Here is a 26,094-nt window from a genome sequence, read left to right on the forward strand (position 1 = left end):
TAATACGTCCTTGTCTGCAAGGACCTCGCATTGAAACCAGAGCACTCCCTCCGGCAACAACTCATTTCTTGGCATACCAATAAACAAACACATCCTCTGAAACGAACTCGGCAGTGTCGTTTTTATGCCATCACTCACCTAACTCGCTCATCACACAAAGTCAAGCTCTTGTCCAGAATTTGTGTACTAAATTCAAGAAAGCGCCATGTAAACCATTTATCTGCCATATACTAGCCTCATATCTGCAACCAGTAGCAATTGTCATTCTGAAAAAAAGGGGGGGAAATAGATGTCCTCCTGGATTGCATCACCATCACTTAAATTTTGACTCAGAGAAAAAGAAAGTTTGAATACTGCAATAGCTTTGCAATGCATTGGACTGCACTTTGTTGGCTACCTTCTTTTTCTCTGAATTCAGTTTCAGTTTGTCCTCAGCCTAGTCACCATAGCGTTTGCGTCGGAGTGATGCGCTTGTGGCCTTGTATTATACTGGACGAAGGACATGACTCTTATCTACGCCATTTGAACATTGAAGGGTCTAAAGATTTTTTTAAAAAGCAGTTTCAGTCAAACACGCTTCAACTTGGAAGCAGACCACGGTGTCACTAAACTTCCATCGCCCATCATTTTCATGCCGCGGTAATGGCGCTACTCAGATATTTGGAGCAGCAAGTTGCTAGTTCACTGCCATTGAAATTTGGTGTCTGATCAACGATACAAACTGCAACCGAATTGACTAGCGTCTTCATATGCTGACCAATAATACAATACAATCTTTAGGTGTTCTACAATGCTCTCTAATCTTGGTTCCTGGGATGATACAGTCCACTGTTTCAGTGAAACCATGATGCAAACTGAACATTACTATTGGCACAAAAAAGGAGCTTCTTTTTCTTCACAGAGAAAGCAGTGATCCTGATTTGTTTCTGTTGCTAATTCCATTCTCAATCTGAACCATACTATCCAGGACAGGCTTCAGGATTGTGCCACTTGTTCTTCAGGGGGGAATCCCTGTTTGTAATGACCATGGATGGCGTGGAAACCACTAACATACAATGATAGGTAATGGAGTAGCATGCTAAGAAACTACTGCTACATGCTACTGGTTGTTGGTGCCCTATCAACTTCAGAACCATCATTGGTGGCCACACTCTGTTATCCCCTTCTAACTTTGCTGTTCTTCGTGTAATCACCAATCGTGCAGACAGGATGATGGTGAAATTCCACATGAAGATAATTTTGTAGTAGCTTTCACCACTAAGCAACAGAACGGTGGTATACATATATTTGCGTAGGTACTTTTCACCTGGGTGAACTGAACAATCAACGCCATGGCTGGGCTTCTTTATGTCGTCATTTCACTTTGAAGAACACGCCAATTGGAGAATAGATATTTTCAGCAGATGGCTAAAAACTGGAATAATTTGAAGTGCGCTGATTCAAATATTAATTGCTATCTAAAAGTGTTAAGTAAGAACTATGCATGCTAATCAGCGAAGGCTAAGTAGATGCGAAAAATGCAACCTTGGGTCATTTGTGAGTTGGTAATAATATAAACTAGGGAGCTCACCCAAGAATTAGCAGTATTATACGTGTTACATCTGCTTTAACTTTCATTTCATTATGTAACGAATGGCATGTACTACTAGATGATTTCTTTAGTACTTGTTAATTTACGCCGCAATTAGCATGTCTTTTCGGAGTTCAGACAGTGCAAGCCACTATAATAATCAGCATATAGTTTATGCTTGCCAGGTAATGCATAAACTTTCTATCAAAGAATATCAATTAGCATGTTTTTGATTTAACAGGATATGGAATCACAATCATCCGCTTATAGTCCTAAGTTCTTCGTTTCTTGCAAGAAGAGTCACTGAGATGCTTAGATACAAAGTTGATTGATATATGGTCACATGTCGCAAAACTTTTGTTTATATAAATCCTAGGGGGTCATGGTTTGGCTTGTGCAGTGAAAAGGTCAAACGGTACATGTGCAAACGAAATAGAATTTACGAATAAAACTTTTATATACGTGTTCTTAGCGATCTAAAAGCAATGGCTAAAAAATAAACCATGATTAAAAACCCAAATCAACTCTAAATTTATATTTTCTAAATTTATATTTTATCTTATAACCGTAAGCAAAAGATAAAAGATGCGGAAGCTAACCTTCTGATAAAAGGTGCATTGAAATTCTCCAGAACATGAAGTTGGTGGTGAAGTGATAATTCTCCAGAACATGAAGGTGCGTTGATAATTGGTGGTGAAGTGAAAAGGAGGAACATGAAGTTGCCTGCAAAATTTTGTAAAGCTACTGTGACAAGGACAAAGTAGGAGAAGAAAAGGGGCAAGAACCAAATTCCTATTCTCTGCAGTTCCAGGCTTCCATTCCATAAGTCCTTTTAGCTGGGTTTCTGCACTTTTATGATTCTGGCACACTACTGCACAAAGAACAGGACATATTCAGTTCTCTTTTTGGAGAGACCAAACAAGACAACTTCAGCACTGCATCCCACAAGCATCTATCCTTCTTTAATACTAACGGTGAATGGGTGCATTTACCTTCATTTAGCACCACTATCTGCTGACACGTGAGACCAGTAAGCCATTGAGTACTTTATTTTAACCAGAGTAGCATAACACCTGTGTTACATATTAAAACAATAATAAAGAGATTTATATACAAAGTATTTATGACATAAGATATCAAATTCCCAGCAGGTGTGTGAATTTCCCTATTAACATTTGAAATGGTAATTATGTGATTATTTATTTTAACTCTGATGCGACCTAAGCACGTTCGGCTAGTTAAATTTTGGAGCGTGGAAGCTTCTAGTAGGTTTATCCAAGTTAGCAGAATATTTAGGATAAAACATAAAACCAAACCTATCAGATGAGGTGAATGGTTGAAAAATTAAGCAATTAAATCTTTTAGCGGAAATAAAATAACCCTCAAACTTGATGGACTAACATATCGATAATGGTATTGTAGCAATCTCTCCTCCTTATGCTTTTCCACTGAAATGTTTCATGATTTTTCGATAATGGTATTGTAGAACTAATCTTAGTCATTAATTAAAAATGATATTTTTATATTTTATTAATTAATTGATGAGTGGTATTTTGTAATTTTGTTTTTTCAATAAAGATCACAATAAAAAGGATGATATTACCCCTTCAAATTTCTACTACATCTAATATTATTGATAATATAATTTAATTACAGTCGTCTAATAAAAATATATCAACGTGTCGATTAAATTTTACTGCCAATAGAATGCACCTAAAACGACCCTAGAAAATAATATGTAAGTGGAGAGCCCCTATCCCATTGGCTAGTTTTTACGGTAAAAAAACATTTACGATCCTACAGAATAATCTTCACCTTTGTTTCCAACAAATGTCATGTTTCTGCACGTTCCTTCCACTTCAACGATTGAAGTAGTAATATAAACAAACAAACTGGGATCAATCAAGAGAAAAGTCTTCTTTACTTTCACTCAAAACGAAACAAGAAGAGAAAGGAAAGAATGGAACGGGGGAAAGACAGCAACTTTATTGTTATTATATAGATACTAAGCTAGCATAAATGATAAAATGTAGGCACAGGAGAACACAATGTCATGGTTAGTGCTAATCATGTCTGAACATGTTTGCTGCTGCTTTAAGGGACATATTCTTAGGCATGTCCTGAAACTCGGGACAAGCTCCTTTCATCAGCAAGTTTTGTTAATCTTTCCTCGTGTATCAGACCTTGTCCTTTCTGTATCCACATTAGTGTCCAAATAGGTTTAGATCTTCTATTGCTATAAATACATATCCTTTTAACAATAAATAGTTGCACCGCCGTTAATTGCTGCTGGTCTCCCAATGTTTGTTTGCCTATCTAAATTGCTCCTATGTGCTGAACAAAAACCAGATAACTATGCAAAGATCGATCAAACACAACTCATCTGAATTCTCTACCTTTTACAGTCTTGATCCATCTAGCAGATCGATCAGCACATCAGCCTCCAGAATTGGAACACGTAAAAGCGGCGCCGGAGTTCATCTGAAACAAGTCACCTCGCTAGCTTTGATCTGTGTCGCAGCCATCTTTCCTCCTTTTCTTGAATGGAAAATTGAGCTGAACCCTTTGGAGCCTACAAATACTGACCCACAAGCTAGTTGCAGGTGTGCTTGATCAACTATACATCAAACACTGAAAAAAAGAGATCAACTGGAGCTTTTTGGCTTTGCACAAGCAAAACCCGCTTTCCCACTCGCTAATCTCGTGATGTGTTCCCCACTTCTCCAAGATCAGACGTGTAGTAGCATATACAATATTGTTATGCATTGCAGCGGCGAACAAAAAGTTCATGATAGTACGGGCACTTGCAGAGATTAGTTAAATCTATCTATCTATCTATCAGTTTACCTGCTCATCGCCGATGCAGATCAGCACGCGTACGCGGATTTAGACAACGTGCTGCATGCATAAATCTGAAAAGGAAGGAGAAACCCTGTAGACTATCCTAAGCCTCAAGGACATGCACTTTCGTGTCTAATCTTGTCATCGATCTTTTCAGTGGAACATGAGTAGTACTCTTGCTTTCGTTAATCACGTTCATTAATCTCACCCATCTTAATTAGGAGTCGTGAACATTGTGCTAAAACCGAATGAATTGAAAGCCGTGCTGCAGCTCCATTTTCTTTTCTGGAACTTTTTTTTTTTTGGTTGTGTTACCATACTGTGATCATACAAACATGTCTCTCCATACTGAATATTATTTTATCTTATATTCCCATCCACAACCTCGAAATGCAAACGCATCTGCATACATGGATTGAACAGTACTACGTACAGTGGCCTGCATATGTGAGTCAACTCGAATATACAGGTATGGTAGTAATTCATTTTAAAAACATGAATTCAGAGAAAGTTTGACCTTTGCAAGCAAGCAAACAGATTGCATATGCATGAACAGGACCGTCTCTATTAATCTAGCTACCTAGCTTGGCATATGGCAATGGATAGAAAAAAGAAAAAACAATGGCAGCCAGCTGGGACAATCTGGCAATGGAGGGATCATGAGACCACGGCAGTCGATCCGTTGGATCCAATACCAGGGACTAATCCAGGTCACAGTGTGATTAAGCAGCTAGTAGACGAAATTCTAAAGGACAGCACTTGGCTTGGACTGGAGAGAAATCTGTGTCACAGAGCAGAGGAGACCAGAGTCTGAGAGTTTGACAAAAATGGGCACCCCTAGCTTAAAACAATTCAATCCAAAGCACAAATTTCAACGCACGGTGTGGAACCTGACCATACCCTGCTGTACTATATTTGTACAAGTGATTGTTTTCTTTCTATAGAACCAACAAGTTGATAATTTGGTGGCAAAAAGATTCTGAGATTAGCTCAACCAGTTGACTGATTGCTCATAATTGAGTGACAAAATGTGTCCTGGTTGTATATAGTACTGGGTATTTTTCAGTAGCATGTTAACAAACCTGGTAGATGCCTGTGTGTGTTGGTTTCATGTTTCAACTCTGAACTGCTCATAAATCTGATAAATCTAAGCTAAAATAACAGCAACAATTAATCCTCCTCATCCACAAAAATCCTAATCAAGCCTAAGGAAGAAATCCATATCTGAACTCCTGATCATGCCAAAACAAAAGAGAACAAAAAAGGGTGTGCTTGTGCTTCAGAGAAATCTGAAAAAAAAAATTGAATCCATATAAAAGCAGATCAAAATTGGTTTAAAGTGGATAGAGAGAAACAGAGAGAGTAAGTAAGGAAGGGAAGAAGTTGTGGTAGGAGAAGTCAGAGGAGGCGTCAAAGTTGACGTGTGGTGGTGGATTAGCATCGCATCGTTAATGTGGATGTAGTGCTCTAATTCCAAAAGATAAACTAATCAGTTAGCCAGCTCCCCCGTTGCTTTAGGCTTTTGAATGCATCAGAGCAGAGCAGCGATCCATTAAGCTAAGCTAATTAAGCTTGCTACCACTAATTTGCTTCCATGTTACTCCCTTTAGTTATTTTACTTGACATCGTTAGACTTTTAGGTTTAAGTTTAACTTTCATCTTATTTAAAAAAAAATTTAATATATAAAATTTTAAATTATGTTTAAAGTTTCTTTAGTATTAAATCAATCACGATAAAATACTTAACAATTAATTTAAATAAGATGAACGATCGTAGACTCAAGAATCAATATTGTCATAATAAAAAGCCAAGGGAGTATAAAAGTATTTTCATCACTCGGTCGAATATCCATTTATTTCTTACATATCACCTAAATAGTCTCTAAAATTCTAACAAAAATAATTAACAAGATAAATTGAGATATATCGTTCTATAAATATGCAAGTTCAAATTCACCCCTGTAAACTGTAACAAAAATAACAAATTTAAATATGATCATACACATGCTAATTTCAATTTAATTTGTTATTTTCTTATAACCTATATAAATCGAATTTAAACTTGTAAAGTGATATATCTCATAGTTAATGCTTTTAAATATTTTATATTTAGATAACATATAACTGAGGATAAAAATGTTAATATAGTGACGTGTAATTTTTTTGCATGTTCGAGAAAAAAAAATGTATCTCACTTCCAAAGATCCACACATCTTTCTATCTTTTATATCTGTATTCATCATCGTCGTGGTCTCCTCTCTCCTCTCTCTTGAGTAGGGTGAGTCATGCCGTCCTCTATATAAGCCCACAGGCCGAGCTGAGCACTCCCGCCATTTTCTCTGCATTTCTTGAGATCAAACACCTTGCTGCTCAACCACACCTGATCTGCGCGTCTGCTTGTGTGTCTTAATTTGTATCACCGATCCAAGGGCGATTAGGTAGGAGTGGTGGAGATCGATCGATGATGGCGCGAGAGCTGAGCAGCGAGGAGGAGACGGCGGACCTCCGGCGAGGGCCGTGGACGGTGGAGGAGGACCTGCTGCTGGCCAACTACATCGCCCTGCACGGCGAGGGACGCTGGAACGCGCTCGCGCGCTGCGCCGGTAAGCAGCAGCAGCATCTCGCAAATTAATTAAGCTCATCTTCTTCTCCGGTGGATCATGGATGGATGGATGGAATGAATGAATATGGTGTGCGTGCAGGGCTGAAGCGGACGGGGAAGAGCTGCCGGCTGCGGTGGCTGAACTACCTCCGGCCGGACGTGCGGCGGGGGAACATGACGGCGGAGGAGCAGCTGCTGATCCTGGAGCTGCACGGGAGGTGGGGGAACAGGTGGAGCAAGATCGCGCAGCACCTCCCCGGCCGCACCGACAACGAGATCAAGAACTACTGGCGGACCCGCGTCCAGAAGCACGCCAAGCACCTCAACTGCGACGTCAACTCCCAGCAGTTCAAGGACCTCATGCGCTACCTCTGGATGCCCCGCCTCCTCGAGCGCATCCACCGCTCCAACTCCAACTCCGATTCCACTTCCGATTCCAATTCCAACTCCGCCGTCTCCTCCCCCGTCGTCGACGACGCGCCCCTGCCGCAGCTGGCCGCCAACGCTGCCGCCATGTCGTGGCACCAACAGCAGCAACCACCACCACCACCACTCATGAGCATGCCGCCGCCGCCGCCGCTGCCGGCCGCCGCGTCGTCGCAGCTTGATCATCAGCTCTGGTCCGAGTCGTCGTCGCTGCTGCCGGGTCTCGCGGGGCTGTACGACGAGGTGGCGCTGCCGGACTTTGACGCCATGTGGGGCGCCAGCGCCAGCTACGGCGAAGACGACCCATGGTACACGCAGATGCTGCAGGGAGGAGTCTTGTGATCAGCTGAAACCACCATTGACCAACCTCCACTCCAGCTACGTGGACTTCACTGGGCTAGAAGAAGGAGATGCCTATCAATTAATTATTGGGAGGCTTAATGAATCAATCCAGATAGATTAATTAACCTCCCAATAATTTCATCTCCAGTTCTTGCCCATCGATCATCCTTTGTCTCAACAACAGTACAGTGTACTACATACAATCTAGATTGCCAATTTCTTCGCATGCATGCAGTAATTAATTAGGCTACAGTAGTTTGCCAGTTTAATTTACTCCTCCATGACGATCAGATATGGATCATGGATTGGTGGGGTAAATTAAGTAAATTACAGAGCTACTCAACAAAAATTAGTGTACGGATGTGGTTAGTAAATTGGTTGGTTCTCTTTCACTTGCTAGATTATACTCCTTGAAGAATTTATTTCAACATTCTTGCAAATTACAAATATATACTCGCCGGCGGATGAAGTAATTAATTACTCGGATTGGTTTAATTTGTTTGTGATAATGTATAGCAGGCTAGCTTAAGGAGCTAGCTCGTTGATGTAAGTAGCTTCATTTGATGACGATGATGATGATGATCTGGAAGCCACAATTAACACAATAAAACTTTGGAACTCCAGCTTCTGATATGATGGCGAGGTGTGGGACTGATTAAGAAATCTGTATCTATCTATCTATGAATGCATGTAGTACTAGTACAATTAATCTTGCTAATAAGTGATCATGGATGGGCCATGCTCTCATCGATCACCAACAATTCCTTCACCATCGTGTAGTACGTACAATATAATATTAGTCCATTATACACCAGTTTAGCAGTGATATATGCAAAATTGTTTTTCCTCGTGACGCGTGCTGACAGTGATGCATACTCTCTCCGGCTTTTAATACGCAGAGAATTTTGTATGCGTCTGATTATTGGTCTTATTTAAATATTTTACATAAATATAAAAAGTATAAGTTATATTTAAAATATTTTACTAATAAATCAAATACAAAATTATTAGTAATTATGTTAAGTTTTTAAATAGGTTGAATGATCAAATATGTGCATATAATTTAAGGGCAACTCTCCTGTGCATTTTACTGGTATTATTATACTACTGGTAGAAAAAAGTATTATTTTACTTTGTTGATTACTTGATTAGCAGTATTTTGTATTTTTGTATTTTTTTCAATAAAGACCACAATAAAAAGGGCGATATTACCCCTTCAGATTTCTACAACACCTAATATTATTGGGAATATAATTTAATCACGATCATCCGATAAAAATAGATCAATAGTATGGATTAAATTTTACTACCAGTAAAATGCACCGAAGTCAGCCCCAAAAATTAATAATGTAATCTATTTAGTTAAATAAGTTGGAGTATATCCTAGGGTTGCTTAAAAATTACAACCGAGTTATATGTATGAACATTTTGTTTTTCGTTTTAAACAAGGACTGGTGCATTAACTAAAGTCTAAAGAGTCCGACAGATGACGTTACACTTTTGAGTGGCTAGTTGCATCAACCTCAGGTAGCTAGCTTTAGCACTTGGTAATAACACAAGCCATTAACTGTCAAGTGATGCAATTGCATATCTGATCATAGATCAGCAGGAGAAGCACTAACAACAAGAACAGGACAGGGCACGCACGCGTATGATTAACATTTACTAGCAGCAACAATAAGGAAATTAGTGTACGTAAGTGGGGTTAACTGTGCAAGAGCTAGCATGGGTCGCTTTTAGCTAAGCTAGTTAGCATGGGAAAAGGGGACAAGAAAAGGATGCATGCCTGCATATATTGCTGCTTTTTTTTTTTTTGAGTGGTTTCTTTGTTAACAAATTTCTCTGTCAGCTAGCTAGCTGGGGAATCTATCAGCAGATCGATCGATTCACGAATAAGAACATTTTTATGACGATAAATATATGTATTCTCGAATCAGAAATGAAACTATGATTAGCTTGTACGTTTTGGATGGGAGTAATCTAGCTGCAAGAGCTAATTAAGCATGCTAGTTGCTAGTGCTGGGAGAACTCCTACCGATCGATATATCGATCGATCAGGTGTCACCTGAGGAAAGAGAGATCTATATATGTATATGGGAAAGCTTGCTTGCCGCCACACAACGAATTGAATCGAATCGAATCGAATCGATCCTATTGATTCGAATGATTCCATTCATTCCCTCGCGGTTTGCGTGGATATATAGCTCAGCTGGGCCGAATTAAACCGAAAATTCTCATCTCTCCGGCCGCCGGCCGGCCAATCATTACACCGGCGGCCATGGCGGCGGCAAGCTAACTTGGTTCTTCCTTTTCTGACGGAGAGAGAGAGAGACAGTCGGCGCATGCATTCAAAATGTCCAATCAGATGGAGTTAATTTACAGCAATTAAGCAGCTGCTAGTGGACTTGCTAGCTAGCAGCTGATGGAGAAGTGCATTAGCCAACTGATAGATCTACAAATATCAAGCAGCTGCCACCAGCTGTTCTGTCCTATGCAGTACGTATTAAGCTGCTTATTATTAGCACACGTACGTGCGTGTAGTTAAGACCTATCGAATTGCATGCATGCATGTCTCGTGCTCTGATAATATATCGATCGATCGTATTCTGATCTCATTGCATTGCATGCAGTTTAATTTTTAGTTAAGCTAAGCTAGGTGGCTTTGTTGGAAGCAACAGCGGCAGGCACGATATGCTATGCAATGCAGTTATAATCATATACTGCTACAGTATACTCCAGTACATGAACATGCATGTGCATGATCGAGACTGATCGAGTACATATCATCGTTCTGAGAGCACTCTCAATGCAGACTCTATCCACAATAAGAAACCATGCTCCCAATGCAAAGTTTAGTAGTAGTTTCTATAGATAAAGTGTAGCACAAAGCTAGCTGATTAGCTATGACATATCACTATGTGATCCACTGTACGCATCAACAGCCATACATCATCAAGAGCCGATCGTTGCAAGTCACAAGTGAACTGGAAATTAAACAGCACAACAATATATCACAAGAAGCATCAAAAAATATAAATGATGAGCAATATACCACCAGAAGCATCCAAATGGTGTTTAAAAAACATACTCCACATAGAACTTTGACAAAAGTTATAAAAATAGACATGACTCATCCATTACAGTAGCATAGAACTTTAACGAAAGTTTTAAAATTGGACATGAGTCATCCATTACAGCAGCAATAGAAACCTAGATATAAATTGTAAACTAAATACATGATAATATTTAGATAATATGAAGTCATCCATCATCATCCTCCACGCAGAACTCCATGCCCATCATCCTTCAAGCAGAACTGTTAAAACTGAGAATGATCAGTAAATTAACAAAACTATACAGGAAGTTGAATTAACAAAATCTCAATGGTTCTTGAACATTAGAGCTAGTACATATTTGGATAGATAAATTCATAATTCTACCTAATTAATCTGATAGAAACGACGCTGCCTTCCCCCAACGAAACGTAGACTCCATTTCTTATCAAGAAACGATTTCTTGGTTTTTCTTCCTCTCTCTTCAATAACTATAGTGCCACATCAGCAAAATACAATAAATATACGAGTAATAAATAGACTTGGAAACTAAGTATAGTCTGTATCGTGAGTGCTCTTAGTGGCCTCGACCTTCGAATTAATCGATCGAGCAGAACACGTAGTAGCTAACTAGCTAGCTCGCTACTGCCTACACATATATATGTAGCCACGGCATTTGCGCATCCGAGTGATCAACTTAATCTGATAAATATACCAATAAGAGTCGGTCGAGCAAGGCTAAATTAGCAAGGAAGAGGAAGAATAAAAACCCCGTCCATTCTGCTGCTGCTGCTCCTCATCCTTATCGCCTGCTCAATCGATCTACTCGCTTTTTAGCTATATAATTAAGAGATTGTTAGTCTGTTACTCCCTAGGTAGCTAGGGAGCTAGCTAGTGGGATTAACAGTAACGTACAATTTTGGAAGCGTGATTAATTAAGCAGGCAGTCGATCATATATGCATGCATCTTAATTGTAGCTGGATTGCAGGCAAATATATCGATCCCAGGCTGATCAAAACGCACAATTCAACTACCCTTTTTCGGCCTTGTGGCTGCTGACTACTGACTACTTGACTAGCTAGTGTTTCCCTGCCATACATTTATGAATATATACTGTCCAACTTTTCGTTTATAATCTAAAATTTAAATTTTTAGAACTTAATTTAGAGTTGATTTTAGGCGGTTTTTTCATCGGAGTTTATCTTAACTTTTAGATCGCTAAAAATACATATAAATGTTTTATTTATAAATTATTTTTTGTTTATAACTATATAGGAGTATGTTGTTTGGCTTTCTCAGGAAAAAAATCCAAACAATATCCCCTAGTTATCTCTGAAATTGAGCTATAAACCTTCGTCATCATTCATGTCCTCGTTTCAGACTTTCTGAGTGTAACCGGCCGGCTTGTTGCCTGCCCCATATGGATCAAGAATATATTGGCCACGAATTGCAAGCATGTGAGTGACAAAAGTGCACCTGCAAGTCAAGCAAAAGCAAGGAGACGACTTGAAAAGTGCAGGAGCATGCATGAAAGGCGAAAGAGATCGAGCAAAAGTCCAATGCATCTCATCTCATTCTCATCGCATATATATCGCATCCTCTAATCGAGAGACACAAGTTGTGGTTCTGCGCTGCTTGGATCTTGCACGGAACACACACTGGCTTGCTTGGCTAGCTTTTCAATCAATCAACTAAATATTAATTAATCCTCAACGCGCATGCATATGTGCATGTTACATTTCGATCGACCATTCGAGCATGCATGCATGCATACTTGTGTCGTGCTTACCTGAAATTGTCTTCCTCGATCAAGTACCTAGCTGCATGATTGATGCATATTGCATCCAGATTCTTTGCACATATATATTTATATATATTACAGCATATGCTATACAATTAAGATGATGGAAAATATATATGGCTTGTATATCATATCGTCAGTCAGGGAGAAGTTCACCCATCAGTACGTTGCTGCCTGCATATCTATCTTCAGTTACACTACATCACTGTATCTTTTCATTCAGAAATTGAGAAGATATGTATGGACAGGAGACGTGTGTATCTCAGCCAATATATGCATGCATGGTTCTCCTGAGAACCACACAGATGTATAATGCCTGTACACATCTTATCCAAAACGAACAAAAGAAACCAAATAAATAAACTTGCAGCCTGAGCCTAACTATGTTGGAACAAGTAGTTGTCGATCAATATACAGGAACGTGTCGTTTGAGAATATAATGGCATGCAACTTGCACACTGTTACATCTATAGCTAGCTGCATGCCCGTGCCATTCGTGAAAGTCTCCTTTGCAACTCACCAGTTCTAGCCAATGTCAAAATGGCATGCCCTTGAATTGAAGCTAAGATCGAATTCAAGCACGAGGTGAACGAACGAGCTGGCTTTCGATCGGTTTGGTTAGCTTCCATCAACTCAGTGTTGTTGAAGGTGACACTTGAAAAATTCACATACACACTTGAACAATTCAGATGCAAATTAACATGATTGAGATTGTATATATTTATTTGTGTGCCTACTAATCCTTTTGCCTCAATTGACTTTGGTCGAAAGAAGGCATGCAGGTTTACTAATTACGGCCGTACAAACTCAGATATCTTGGATAGTGATTGATGGAAACCAACACGTAATGTATGAACGGAATTGATGGTTTTCGAGATAAATGTATCTCTCCTAACAAGTCATAAGTTTGATCATATCTTTGCTAGGCTATGAGGTTGGCAACTTGCCATGATACATACAACACCAACCACTAGCCTCTACCGATGACAATTGTACAGGTATATACAGTACCCTGATATGGTTGTGTTGGTCTTGGACTCGTGCTCGTAGATATGAGCATCCCAGGTCCTATCATCGACTGTTTAGGCTGACACTGTTTACATCGAGGAAGTATTGCTCTTAAACAGTCATGTCTTCACTCTCTTTTCACCGGACAAGGAAAGTTGAAGATCAAATTCCTGCTCATCCATTCACAAAATTTCAATAGTATATACTGCAGGAATGTAACGTTATAGTAGTAACTTCTAAGGTGGTGTTTAGTTGCCAAAATTTTTTGGCAAAAACATCACATCGAACGTTTGACCAGATGTCGGAAGGGGTTTTCGGATAGGTATGAAAAAACAAATTTCACGGCTAGCCTAGAAACCACGAGACGAATTTTTTGAGCCTAATTAATCCATCATTAGCACATGTTGGTTACTATAGTACTTATGGTTAATCATGTACTAATTAGGCTCAAAAGATTTGTCCCAAGATTTCTTTCATACCTGTGCAATTAGTTTTTTGGTTCATCTATGTTTAATGCTTTATTTAGGTGTTTAAAAATTCGATGTAATGTTTTTAGAAAAAAAAATTTAGGAACTAAACAAGGCCTAAATTCTGCAGTGTTAAGGTTTGGCATGGCACTGACCAGATTGTCACATCTTACATGACAAGTCATTCGGTTTCATTCTGGGTCGCCGATGACTCTGTTGGTTGCGCAGCATCTTCAGATGCTGTCTCCACGGTCTCTGCAGAGTCGTTTGACGTCGGTACATTTGGGTCATCATCACTTACTTCCTCATCCCAATAACCCTCCAGCAACTTCATGACTAGCTTGTAAATGGCATCATTGTCGACTTCCTGCAGATCTTCCAGTTTATCCAATCCCCCACATTCTAGAATAAACTGTGCATACGGGTTCACCGCGGAATCCTGCCCCTGCTTCCCCACCTCACCCGCCTGGAGTATGTTTTGAAGGCCACGCAAACATGTATATACCAGGTCAGCATCTTGGTAAGTGAGAATACTGCAGAGTGGCTCCAAACATCCTCGGCTCACCAAATATCTGTGGCCAGATAGTGATATGTTCAATTTCATCAACACAGAAAAAAAAAAGAGAACACATTGAATGTGTGTGTCAACATAAAAGCATATCAAGATGATCCCAGGCTAGAACTTACTGAATTTGATCATTTGAACCACCAGACGCAGCATTTGATATAGCCCAAGCAGCCTCCTCCTTGATATCCTGCTCGGAGGACTTCAATAGGAAAATAAGAGGGCTAATAACATCTGCATCAATTACCGCCTGTTGGAAGAATTATGGTCAAAACATAGCACTACAATCGTTGATATAGGGCATCAAAGGTGATACAGAAAATATATACATGAATATGTTACACCAGATTGATAGGTTCCATCCCTTGAATGGCATAGGAGCTCATTTTGACGAAAGCACAAGGGCCAGAATATACTGCTCCTACCTGAATATTATCCTTGCTGCCAGCAGCGATATTAGAAACAATTAGACAAGCTTGCTTCTTGACGCTGGTTGGGTAATTTCGTGTCAGCAATAAGATCAAATAATTAAGAATGTCATTTTCTACTAAGACCTGCAAAAAAAATGTTGCATAGGTTTGAAATTGATTCCAGAAGATAAGGAGAAAAATATAGCAGAATATAAAACTATCATCCAAGTATAAGGACAAGTACAGAAGTATACAAAGTATACACATATCCTGGTAAAAATGGGGAACACATGCAGACCACATCAACACATGGACCTTTCTATGTTGGAGAAATGCACATCTCAGGAAGGAGACACACAAGGTGACCACAATATGAACTTCACGAGTTCAGGCAACGAAAAGATTCGATGCTATACTGCAAACTTCCAGCAACTCCGCAATATGTTTTCTAGTCTTACTGTTACACATTGTGGTAAATCCATATATTGATAAAAAAAGAACAGTGACAGAAAAACAACATAAGCAGTAAGGACCTGCACTTGAGCATCATCTCCAGAAGAGATTCTCGCAAGTGCCATAATGGCAGGAAGAAGGATATTAGCCGATGCATGCCTAAAATCACAAAAACATAAGTGTTATAACAAAGAATATCTGGTAATTTTCTACACATGCAACTGCATTAGAAAAGAACCCAGCAACTTACGTCAAAAGATTTACAAGTCGAGGGCAGGCACCAGCACTCAACACATGTTGGATGCCATCAGACACACCATCACATATATAACAAAGAGCCCAGCATGCATCACCCAGTATCTTTTCATCGATCGAATGAATAAGCTGACATATTATTTCCAGTATCGGTTTCACCTGCAACAATCAGCCAAGACAGATCTCCGAATTGTATTCCTACAGAAATTTAACAAGGCATACACAGCAGTCAATCAACACCTACTTGCACTTCAGGTGGTAACTTTCCAAAACAAAGGTTTGACAACGCCCAAGTGGCAGTCCTCAGAACTGAAACTTTCATGTCTTCTCTGAATAGGGCGAGTAAAGGCATCATAGCACCATGATCAAGAACGATATCTCTGCAGCTAGGTATATCCGCAGCTATATTTCCAAGAGCCCAAGTAGCCTGTTTAACGAATTAGAAGGCAGAACCAACAGTATCAGAAACCAAACCATTTATGAGCCCCTTTGAATTGTAGAAAAAACTTAGGAAGTTTAGAGTATTTCAATCCTATGGAAAATCTCCTATGAGAACCTTTGAAACAAAGGATTGCAGCCTACCCTTTCCATTAAAATTCCTATGGATTGGGAAATCCTGTAGAGATTTTGGAGGAAAATAAACATTAGGTCCTACCTCATGTTTTCTTCTTGTCATGACTCTAAATTCATGTGTTTCTCCTGTTTATGAATCAATGATTTTTGAACTTTCATGTGTTTTCAATTCCTACAGAAATCCAGTACACATGGCATTCCGTTCCTACGTTTTTCCTATTCCCGCATTTTCACAATCCTTTGTTTCAAAGGGACCCTACAAAAACAAGTGGTACAGTAGCATAGAGTTGATATCACGCCTTACCTGATGCCTGGTATTAGCATCTCCAGATCCTAAGAGCTCGACCAACCTTGGGACGGCACCACATTCTGCAACGAGCAATGTATAGTCAGATGCGGCTATGTTGGTAAGAACCCATGCCGCCTCCATCTGCAAAAGAGTATACACAGAATAAAAACATCTACAAATGGAAAATCCAGGAGGGGAGAGAGAGAGAGATTAAACATACTTGGAGCTGAGGATGGTCATGTCTTGAGAGAAAGTCAGAAAATCTTGGCAGGACATCTGCTCTGATGATTTTTATGACAGTTGAGTTCTTCTCTACAGATAGAACAATGATAAGAAAAATATTAACAAATAAAAAGAGCAACATCACACATTAAACATGGCAAAATACCATCTGAAAGAAGTTTCCTGAATTGGACTGTGCCTTCCAATTGAATAGTGTTGTCATCTGACCAGACCTTCTCCTCCATTTCCGATAGGCCTTCAAGCTAGCTGGATACAAAAGATAAACTAAGGGAATTTGAAAGGAAACAGAAGAAGAGCACAGCACAATAAGTTCATGAATCGACTGAAGCATTCCATTTTCCTTGTAATGGCACAAACCAAAGATTCTTTTCTTTTCTTGAAAGCTTCGTGAACCGCAGATGAATGATGGATAAACCATTGAAATGCAATGGCCGGGTGAACATGATAAGAGGAACACGGCATTGTTCTCTGTGTTTTGAAAAAAGGCAGCAGTGCATAACATTGCCATCATCTAGTCTGTAATTGTCGTGAGTTTATCCACCCAATGACGGTAACGAGAGGCCTTTTCTTGTATAAAACTGCAGTAGTGCACAGCTTCTTTTTTTGGGGGGTATAATATTGCAACGTTGCTTTGCAATTTACGGGAGGCTTCAGATACTAATACTACAGATCAATCAGCTTGGGCACACGAACTACTGAGTCCTCACCGGAACTCAAAATAAACGGTGCAAAGAATCATAGTTTGCACATAGGAAAGGAGAAAGTTGAGTAGATTTTATTGGTGTCAGAATTAAAGTGACAACACTGAAAAAGAAGTAGGCAGAATAAAAACCCTAAGTAAGCAGGCACCTCAGATTCATTGGAAGTCGGGGGAACGGCTTCGGCGGGCGGGGAGGACGGAGGCGAAGAGGGCCCGGAGGAAGGCTGGGAGGTAGCGTCGTCGGGCACATCCGCTTGACATGGGGGCGCGTCCCTCGCGGGCGGCGCTTGAGGAGGCGTGGGCTCGTCGCGGCGGCGCTTGAAGAGGCCGGCGTCGCGGTTGCGTCGGCGGACGGCGAGGAGGCGGTCCTCGCGGCGGCGGCGCGAGCGGGCAACGTCGACGCTAGGCTTGTAGGCGGCGAGGCGCGCCTCCTCGGACGGCCGCCGTGGGGCGCGCGGCATGGCGGCGGCGGCGGCAGGAGAGGTTCGGTTGGGTCGGTTCGTCGGGTCGAGCCAGGAGCTTGGCTTGGTGCGGTTGTAATGGAGAGTAAATTTAGACCGTTGATTGAAACAAACGAAAAGCGTTTGTAGTCCAACGGTTAGGATAATTGCCTTCCAAGCAATAGACCCGGGTTCGACTCCCGGCAAACGCATTTTGGGTTTCTTGGGCCTTACTTTTTTTGTCGCGTCGGCCCATACCATTCTTTGTTTTTTTTTTCTTTTGCTACAGAAACTAGTTTTCTCCTTCTGGTTGCTGCCTGCAGAGGTGGTTTATTCATCCTGATTGGTAGAGTATTCTATTAAGTTACTGGATTGTATTATTTTCCTCATGTATTTTTAACTCAAAAATCTTATAATATCAATATGGAATTGTGACATGACTAAAGATCAAAGTCAAATGCAAATAATCTGTCAACCAATAAGTTGCAAGTACTGCTACCCGACAAGTTCCTTGTGAATAATAAAAGCATTGTGGTCTATCAATAGTAAACTCTCACAGTTGTTAACGTGTTGAAATTATTGACATGGAAGAGATAGGGAAAAGACGAAAGAAAAATAGGTGTTAGGCGTAACAACGCTTGGCATTGTCTCATTTTAGATATAAAAGAAAATTGTGTTTTATGTAAGCGAGGCAAAGGAAAAGAATAGCAATAAAAACTCTTATTCCGATGCATTAATGATTAGATCTTTCGTCGTCTTAATTATTATAAGAGAATAGTTTCTAAATAAGGAAAGAGTTTATATCTGACTTTACCGTTAAACATACCCACGTAAAACTAACCAAGCTTATGCTCATTCAACCACACCAAAATTTAGCAAGTGTCAAACAAACAACATGTTCTTAATTTAACCATGCCAATTTTAGCATAATCAGATTTCAGTATTACCGATAAATGGTTCTAATTATAAGTTGCTAGTTTAGTTTGGGATACAGTGAATAATGTCTTATTTTGGGGGCTTTTAATTTTTTGCTACTAATTGCCACGACCACTTAATCCCTCTCACAATGACAGGAGAGTGGCAAAAGATTTACCACTCCCCCTATAAAAATTACAAATAGTTAAATTTCCCCTTATTTTGATGACAATCTAAACGCATCATAAGTAACAAAAACTGAAGGTCTCGTGAAGTAGGCTTATAGCTCAACCGGTTAGATAGATTATTTATGGTAGAACCAATCTACGTGGATTTAAGTTTTAGATTTGCATGTGTGTTCATATAAATAACTAATTTTTGTTTCGGTGGTAGGCAACATACCACAGTGACGCGATTATATTAATTTCATTATCTTAAATCTATTTCATCTGTTTTATATTATAAGACTTTTTAAACTGTCTAGATTCCTGTACTAATAAATCTAAACACATGTACAAAACATTTACATTAATATATTAATAAATTTAAACAAATCCTAAAAGAGTTATAGTATGGAAAAAAAGAGTACGGTTAAACCAATATTTCAAGATGCTTATATGGCTCAACATACTATATGGCCGAGCAACGTAATTAGGACAAGTACAGTTATTGTCTATTTGACACACACAGAAAGCTAAATAGACAGCTTGTATAATGGTTTGTCTATTTGTTTGTCTATAAAATATTTAATTTATCATTTGATACATAAATTAAGGTAATCAATGGTGGTAGCGAATAGACGAGACACGACGTATATAGTGCTAGCGGTGTCGGTTTAGCATTGGAGCACGTATCGCTGCTATCTCTTTGCGAATAGACGCTGTGGTAGTGTGTTAGATGGGACGGATTTTTTTTTTACAAATTTCGTAATATACGACGGCTTAGAGACAACGTGCCCTCACAGGATGATGATGATGGAACCTTCTGGAAGGGCTGTCCGACTCCGTCGTGCCTGCGGCGCACCACGGCGCACCGCAGCCAAAACCAAACCACCCACGCACGCACCCTGCGTGTACCACTCACAAAAACTTCACAACCACACCGCGTCGCGTCTCGTCTCTCCCGCATCAAAAACCCCGCCCGCGGCGCAAGTGCAAGGAAGAAAAAACCCCCCGCGCCGCGGGCATCGCTCGCCGGCGACCACCATCTCGTCGCCGACCGCCCCTCACCTCATCGCCGATGCCTCTGGTAAGGGCCACCGACCCGGTCGCCGCCTCGCGCGATCCCCCACCCGCCATGCCCTTCTTCCTTCCTCCTCCTCCTCCTCCTCCTCCTCCTCTGCCCTCGTCCCTCCGTCTTCTCCGCCCTCCTCCCATCGTCCTCCGCCTCCACCCCGCCTTCCTCGCCGAAATGGACTCCTGCCGGACCACTTCCCTCGTCAAGGTATATTAATCGCTCGTGCTTCTCTTCCCTTGCTTTGTTTCTCTCCCCCCACCGATTTTGGGCTTTGCGCCTTGATTATTGCCATGCATGCGCGCTTGTTGGATTCGTTCTACTTTCTACTCCAGTTTTTGAACGACGAGGGAGCCATCCCGTCGCCGGAGGCGGACAGGAAGAGGGAGCAGGTCATCCGTAAGCTTAACAAGGTAATGGGGCTCGCTCGGGGTTTTAACCTAAAGGTTCGATATTGCAGTGTACGGCCTCGATCGCTGATCGAGTCGCTCGTCTGCAATGCTTTCTTCACAGATTGTGATGGACTGGGCCAAGGTGGTGGCGTACGAGCAGAGGGTGCCCCCAAGGCGAGCCACGGCTACCGTTTTGATCTATGGATCATACACCTTAGGGGTAAGCAACCAACACAAAAGGCTCTACCTGTCCGCCAATGATTTTTCTCCAAACTGTTGCCATGGTGTTGTGTGATTACACGCGATGGTGTTCCAGATTAGTACAATTGTTTCTGTGTGTTATCTGGGTTAAATGATCTACGCGATCACACGCATTACCAATTAAGCCCAACTGTATTCCACCGAGAGGTGCTTTAAGTTGTTACTACTCCCTTAGTTCCATATTATAAGACCTTTTGGGTTTGTCTAAATTCATTCATGTATCAAATGTGTCTAGATTCATTAGCATACATATGAATCTAGGCAAGACTAAAAAGTCTTATTACGTGGAACGGAGGGAATAGTTATTACTGGGATAATACAGGAGGTTTTGAGGAATCTATGGCTGACCAACTTTGCTGCATTGTCAACTGTGTGGCGCTGCTGTTTTTGCATTACCTTGTCACATTTATTTTCCAATGGTGGAAAATTTGTCGGAACGTACCACAAAAGGAAGACCGGAAGACCTTTGATGGGGCGGTTATATGTACGGTGTGGGTTGTTTGGCTCCACAGGAACGATCGCGTCTTCAACAACAACTACTACTACAACTCCCCCACCCCCCTCCCCACCCTATCAGGCGGTCAAGGTGTCACAACTAATGCGAGAAACACAGCAAGCCTTTGTCATGTAACTACCCAGTGGGGCTGTCACACCCCACATAGATTGTTGTAATAAACTCTTCTTCTAAATGAATAGGCAGAGCTCCTGCCGTTTCCCTTCAAAACAAAATTTACATAGTACCTTATATTATAATCTAGTTTTCCCTTATGATGGAAAACATATCCATGACAAGGACTGAATTGCCCCCTCTTCTCATCTAGGAACCAAATTGCGCATATTTTAAGAGAACTCCTGTTGGTAGTGGAGCATCAGGTGGTGCAAACAGGAATTCAATGTGCTTATGTGCATTAAAAGTTGGCTCTTTTCATTTTTAAGGGAGACTATAGAAGCATTTGGCAGGATGACACATGGAAACTGGTTGAGGTCAGATAGTAATTGGCATAGCTCATGGACATTGTCAGAAAACCCAAATGCTCATCCTTTAGTCTTGCAAAAAAATATGTGCAACATGTAGCCAATTATGTGTTTAATCTCCTTTTCCAAGTCCTGAGGGTTAATAATATATATGCATGTAGATTCAACGCAGAGCATCTCAAGTTACCAAAACAATATTCTAAATTAGAGCTTTGAGTAAACCTATCTTGCCAAGGCTGTTTTTTCTTCATGTGTGTATATATTACAAGCTGTACATTTATGATGTGTATGTTTACAAATTTAATCCTGTAGAACAAGAGGCAACTTGTTGTAGAATAAGATGGCACAATTTCACCTGGTGTTGACTTCATTGAGAAAATTTGCCTAACAGTTTTCTGTTTCTAAAGGCTCATGGACCTGAATCTGACATTGATGCACTATGTGTTGGTCCTTGCATTGCAACACTACAGGTGGGTGTTGTTATTGTTGTTTTAAGTTTTCTCCTTCAACCTGAGATAACGGCAGGGTGTTAACTTGATGTTGATTTTGCAGTACCATTTTTTCGTTGTTCTGAGACAAATTCTTGAGGAGAGGCCAGAAGTCTCAGAACTGCAGACTGTCGAAACTGCTAAGGTTCCATTGATGCGATTTAGGTTCAGCGGTATTTCAGTTGATTTTACATATGCTCAGCTTCCAGTTATTAATGCATCAGAGGCAAGTTTAGTTCATTTTAAGTTATCCATATGTAGTTAGAAGAGTACTGAGTTAATCTACTTGATAGTCTGAATTTCTCCTGCAGGCTATAAATACATCTGATCCTCACTTACTCCAGAAACTTGATTCACGAAGCTGGAGAAGTCTGTCTGGAGTTCGTGTTAACGAACAAATTGTCCAATTAGTACCAAATGCAGAGGTCAATGGCTAATCTAATTTAACCTAGCAGCAACCCCTTATATTCTCGTTTGTACATTGAGTCGTGTTCAGATACTCTTCTTCTTTTCCCCCCTTTTTTTCCCCTGGATACCTTCCATGTACTTAATCTTGTCTTAGATTGATGTGTTACTATGCAGATTTGATCATTTTTCCCAAAGAATACTTCAAAATCTTTTGTTTCCTTTTGTCATCTTCTGCTTTTAACATTTTATCTGTTGAAAATTATGAGGCAGAAGTTCCAAATCCTGTTGCGATGCATCAAACTATGGGCTAAGAGGCGAGGAATTCATTGCCATGTATGTGGTTTGATATGCTTTGATGGTCGCAGTTCAACTTTATGACTACATATTCTTTTCGGTCTAACTGTGACATTTTCGCCTCTGATGTCATTTTTTCAGTTGCTCGGATTCTTTGCTGGGATACATTTAGCGATTCTTGCAGCTTATGTTTGTCAGAGATATCCATATGGCACCATCAATGGTCTATTCATCATGTTCTTTGATATGTTTGCTCACTGGCCATGCCAAATTCCAGTAAGCTTGCATGGTCAGCCCACTAATTGCAGACATTCAGATGGGTCTTTCATGCCCATAGTGATGCCTTGTACTCCACCAGAGTTTTGTGCATCCAACATGACAAAAGGCACCTTCAGGAAAATTAGAGAAGAGCTTATGCGAGGTTATGCTTTGACCAAGGTCAGTTTGGATCCATTTATGCCTCGGTGACGTCTGTGATTCATAAAGAATTGACGACTTGCTTATATAACCTAACACATCCCAATGTTCCTATGCCATACTCCTAATCTGTTTGTGCATGCCATTTTGCTGATGTGCTTATTCCTGTTCTAATTTCTTCGTTGAATCACAAAGGATGCACTCTTCCATGCTTACATTACTGTCATGACTTGCTATATTAGCCATTTAGCCTCTGCAACCTTGACAGATGGAACCTATCTCATTTTCCTTCTCGTATTTGTGATAGGCAGAGCTCATTGATAAGCATAGAAGTGACTTTATGTTTTCTTCCAATTATCTGTCAAAGGATTTGCTCTTAATGAAATTGGAGGGCCAATCCGGGGCCTTACCGGCAAAAAAAAAGAATTTATGTGAAAGGATGTTCAATTCTGTAACTCACATTTAAATCTTTTGTATACAGTGTGCACTAACAGCAGTGATTGCTCTCCTCTGCATTACTACTAGGTTAATGCATATATGAGTGCTTGACCACTTGGATGCTATTTGATCATTTCACAGCTTCTTGATTTCTATATTTCCAATGCAGGAGATATGGAGGCATGATTTTGAGTGGGTCTGGCTTTTCACTCCCTTTCCGTATACTACAAAATATGAAGAGTTCCTTCGAATTGCTCTATGTGCCCCAACATCGGAAGAGCTACGTGACTGGGCTGGATGGGTGAAGTCCCGCTTCCGTAACCTTATTCTCAAGGTTTTTCCCTGGCTCTTGTCATGTTCCCTTTTTCTTCACACTTTCGCTCCTTAATTGTCGTTCTTTAAGTAGTCTTTATGGTCGGGAATATTGAACATGAATTCACATGCTGTGTAACTTCCCGTTTTGTTCTGCAGCTGGAAAGTATTGGTGTTGAGTGTGACCCACATTCCACAGAGGAAGTTGATCATAGAGTCATCGAGCCAAACACCGTATATCACTGGGGCCTCATCTATAAAACAAGCACCCATGTTGATATCAACTCACTTGGGGACGATTTCATGAAGGATGTAATCACTGATGTATATGGCAAGGTCAAATGTACGCATTCAAAGCTGACAATGTCCATTGTTAGGTCGTCACAGCTTCCGAAAAGCTTGCACAGCCACCGTGTGTATACACCATACCTTCCTCAATACATGCTGGGCTACCAGACTCCGACCAACTACAGTGGCACAGCTGGCTAAGACTTGTGTGGATCATCGTTACCTGGGACTTCTTCTGAGACCATTGGGTCTTACCTGACGTTTCATCCATGATCGTATATACTGAACTGGGGTATATTTCTGCTCTCTGTTGCCCCCACATCACACTCTCAGAGTAGATCTGGTGATCAGAGTCTGCTCCCTTTGAGCTTGCAGAGTATGTAGTAAACTCATGAAACTGAAGTTACCGACTGGCGCAAGTGCACATATGGTCGCGTGAGGCCGGCTACGAAAATGCAGTTATAGCGGTGGCATGTAAACTGGTCGTGGGTATTGTACGCTGAACATCCAAGTGTGAGTTACATTTGTACTGATAGCTGCAGACTGCTGCTGGGTGCAGGCCATCCATTGGTGAATGTACTGTTGATTTTTCATGCCAGCCCACAAGGTCTGAAATCTGAAGGGATAGTTAATTCTAATTAGCATCATTTGTGGTTCTGAGATGATGGAAGCAGAATACATCTCGTGCTGTCATTTGTAACTTTTAATGAAGTGCTAAACTAGGTTCTGAGATGATTGTTTTTGGGGTAATGCAATGCACATGCATGCCTCGTGATAACTGTACTTACCGTCAGCTGTGGTAATTCAGCATACAGTTTGTTCTAAGGGAAAGCCTTCATTTTCCGGGGCATCGGATGTGCTTTTATTCGTGCCAACAGCGGAGAAAAATTTTCCGCGTGCGGGCAGAGCGGGATTCAGACATGCGATCAAAGGCTTTGTAGCGCGTGATACTAACCAAAGGACCACCCCCATGTTTCTCTTTGACCATTGAGATGTTTTTCTAAACAAGTTACAATTATAACTTTTTTTATTTAGAAGTCTCTCCAAAGTCCGATACAGATACGATTGGCATGAACGAAAAGATCGGAGGAGGTCAGTGAGACCAGACTGAGCATCAACGAGCCTGACATTTCATTTGACATATGGAAATGGAACGGAACTATGACCACAACAAGTGAGGAAGGGAGGGATAGGATACCATGACCACAACCATAGTCGCACTCGCACGCACGAGGAGATAAAAGAAGATTAGGCTGGCTTTTGTGGGCCCCACGGTTTCTCTCTTGCGATGGATACATCGACCACTACTCCCATAACTTGGAGTAGATGCACTGCATGCGGCATGTAACTGCAGTTCTAAATTACTAGCAGCACCATCAGCTTAATCAATGACAAAACTTTCCATTGGAGTACTCCAGTTCAGTTGGTCGAGGGTGAGACGCCACGCCACGACACGTGTGCTCTGCATGCGGCTCTCACTCTCACCCATCCATCTCGCGCCAAACACCACACCCTCCACGTTCCTTTTCTCTCTTTCCCTTGTCACGTTGCTTTGGTGCGTCACACGTCAGCACAGATCTCTTCTGGGCCGTGCGGTGCGGTGCGATGCGAACCCAGCCCGCGCGACGGGTAGG

The 26,094-nt window shown here is 40.9% G+C and overlaps 3 protein-coding genes and 1 non-coding gene across 6 annotated transcripts; 3 read left to right on the forward strand and 1 right to left on the reverse strand.

Moving 5' to 3' along the window:
• Positions 1–6,760: 6,760 nt before the first annotated feature.
• On the forward strand, positions 6,761–8,364 carry LOC102714308 (transcription factor MYB2-like). The gene is made up of 2 exons (XM_015839554.2): positions 6,761–7,014; positions 7,114–8,364. Exons 1-2 carry the CDS (start codon positions 6,873–6,875, stop codon positions 7,779–7,781), a joined length of 810 nt encoding a protein of 269 aa, XP_015695040.1. The 5' UTR covers positions 6,761–6,872; the 3' UTR covers positions 7,782–8,364.
• Positions 8,365–13,322: 4,958 nt separating this feature from the next.
• Positions 13,323–18,063, reverse strand: LOC102722784 (importin subunit alpha-4). 3 transcript variants are annotated; one of them, XM_040526478.1, is made up of 11 exons: positions 17,749–18,063; positions 17,045–17,141; positions 16,877–16,968; positions 16,672–16,797; positions 16,039–16,221; positions 15,790–15,953; positions 15,620–15,698; positions 15,102–15,230; positions 14,799–14,926; positions 14,285–14,683; positions 13,323–13,814 (listed from the first exon to the last, which is right to left on the reverse strand). In XM_040526478.1, exons 1-10 carry the CDS (start codon positions 18,058–18,060, stop codon positions 14,293–14,295), a joined length of 1,701 nt encoding a protein of 566 aa, XP_040382412.1. In that variant the 5' UTR covers positions 18,061–18,063; the 3' UTR covers positions 13,323–13,814; positions 14,285–14,292. The 3 variants fall into 3 exon arrangements, with proteins under 3 accessions (XP_040382412.1, XP_015694806.2, XP_015694804.1); XM_015839320.2 differs by having other exon boundaries at positions 14,267–14,683; XM_015839318.2 differs by lacking the exon at positions 13,323–13,814 and having other exon boundaries at positions 14,159–14,683; positions 17,045–17,145; positions 17,749–17,819.
• Positions 18,064–18,179: 116 nt separating this feature from the next.
• TRNAG-UCC lies at positions 18,180–18,251 on the forward strand. Its single transcript has one exon. It is a non-coding gene; the product is annotated as a tRNA-Gly (tRNA).
• A 1,813-nt stretch (positions 18,252–20,064) lies between these two features.
• On the forward strand, positions 20,065–25,138 carry LOC102699605 (nuclear poly(A) polymerase 3). Its single transcript, XM_015839362.2, has 10 exons — positions 20,065–20,397; positions 20,523–20,600; positions 20,701–20,799; positions 22,223–22,285; positions 22,368–22,529; positions 22,615–22,728; positions 22,982–23,044; positions 23,147–23,443; positions 24,030–24,194; positions 24,332–25,138. The coding sequence occupies exons 1-10, from the start codon at positions 20,194–20,196 to the stop codon at positions 24,659–24,661; spliced, it is 1,575 nt and encodes a 524-aa protein (XP_015694848.1). The 5' UTR covers positions 20,065–20,193; the 3' UTR covers positions 24,662–25,138.
• Positions 25,139–26,094: the final 956 nt, after the last annotated feature.

The sequence above is a fragment of the Oryza brachyantha genome, chromosome 7 (genome assembly GCF_000231095.2).
Source record: "Oryza brachyantha chromosome 7, ObraRS2, whole genome shotgun sequence".
NCBI classification, from domain to species: domain Eukaryota; kingdom Viridiplantae; phylum Streptophyta; class Magnoliopsida; order Poales; family Poaceae; genus Oryza; species Oryza brachyantha.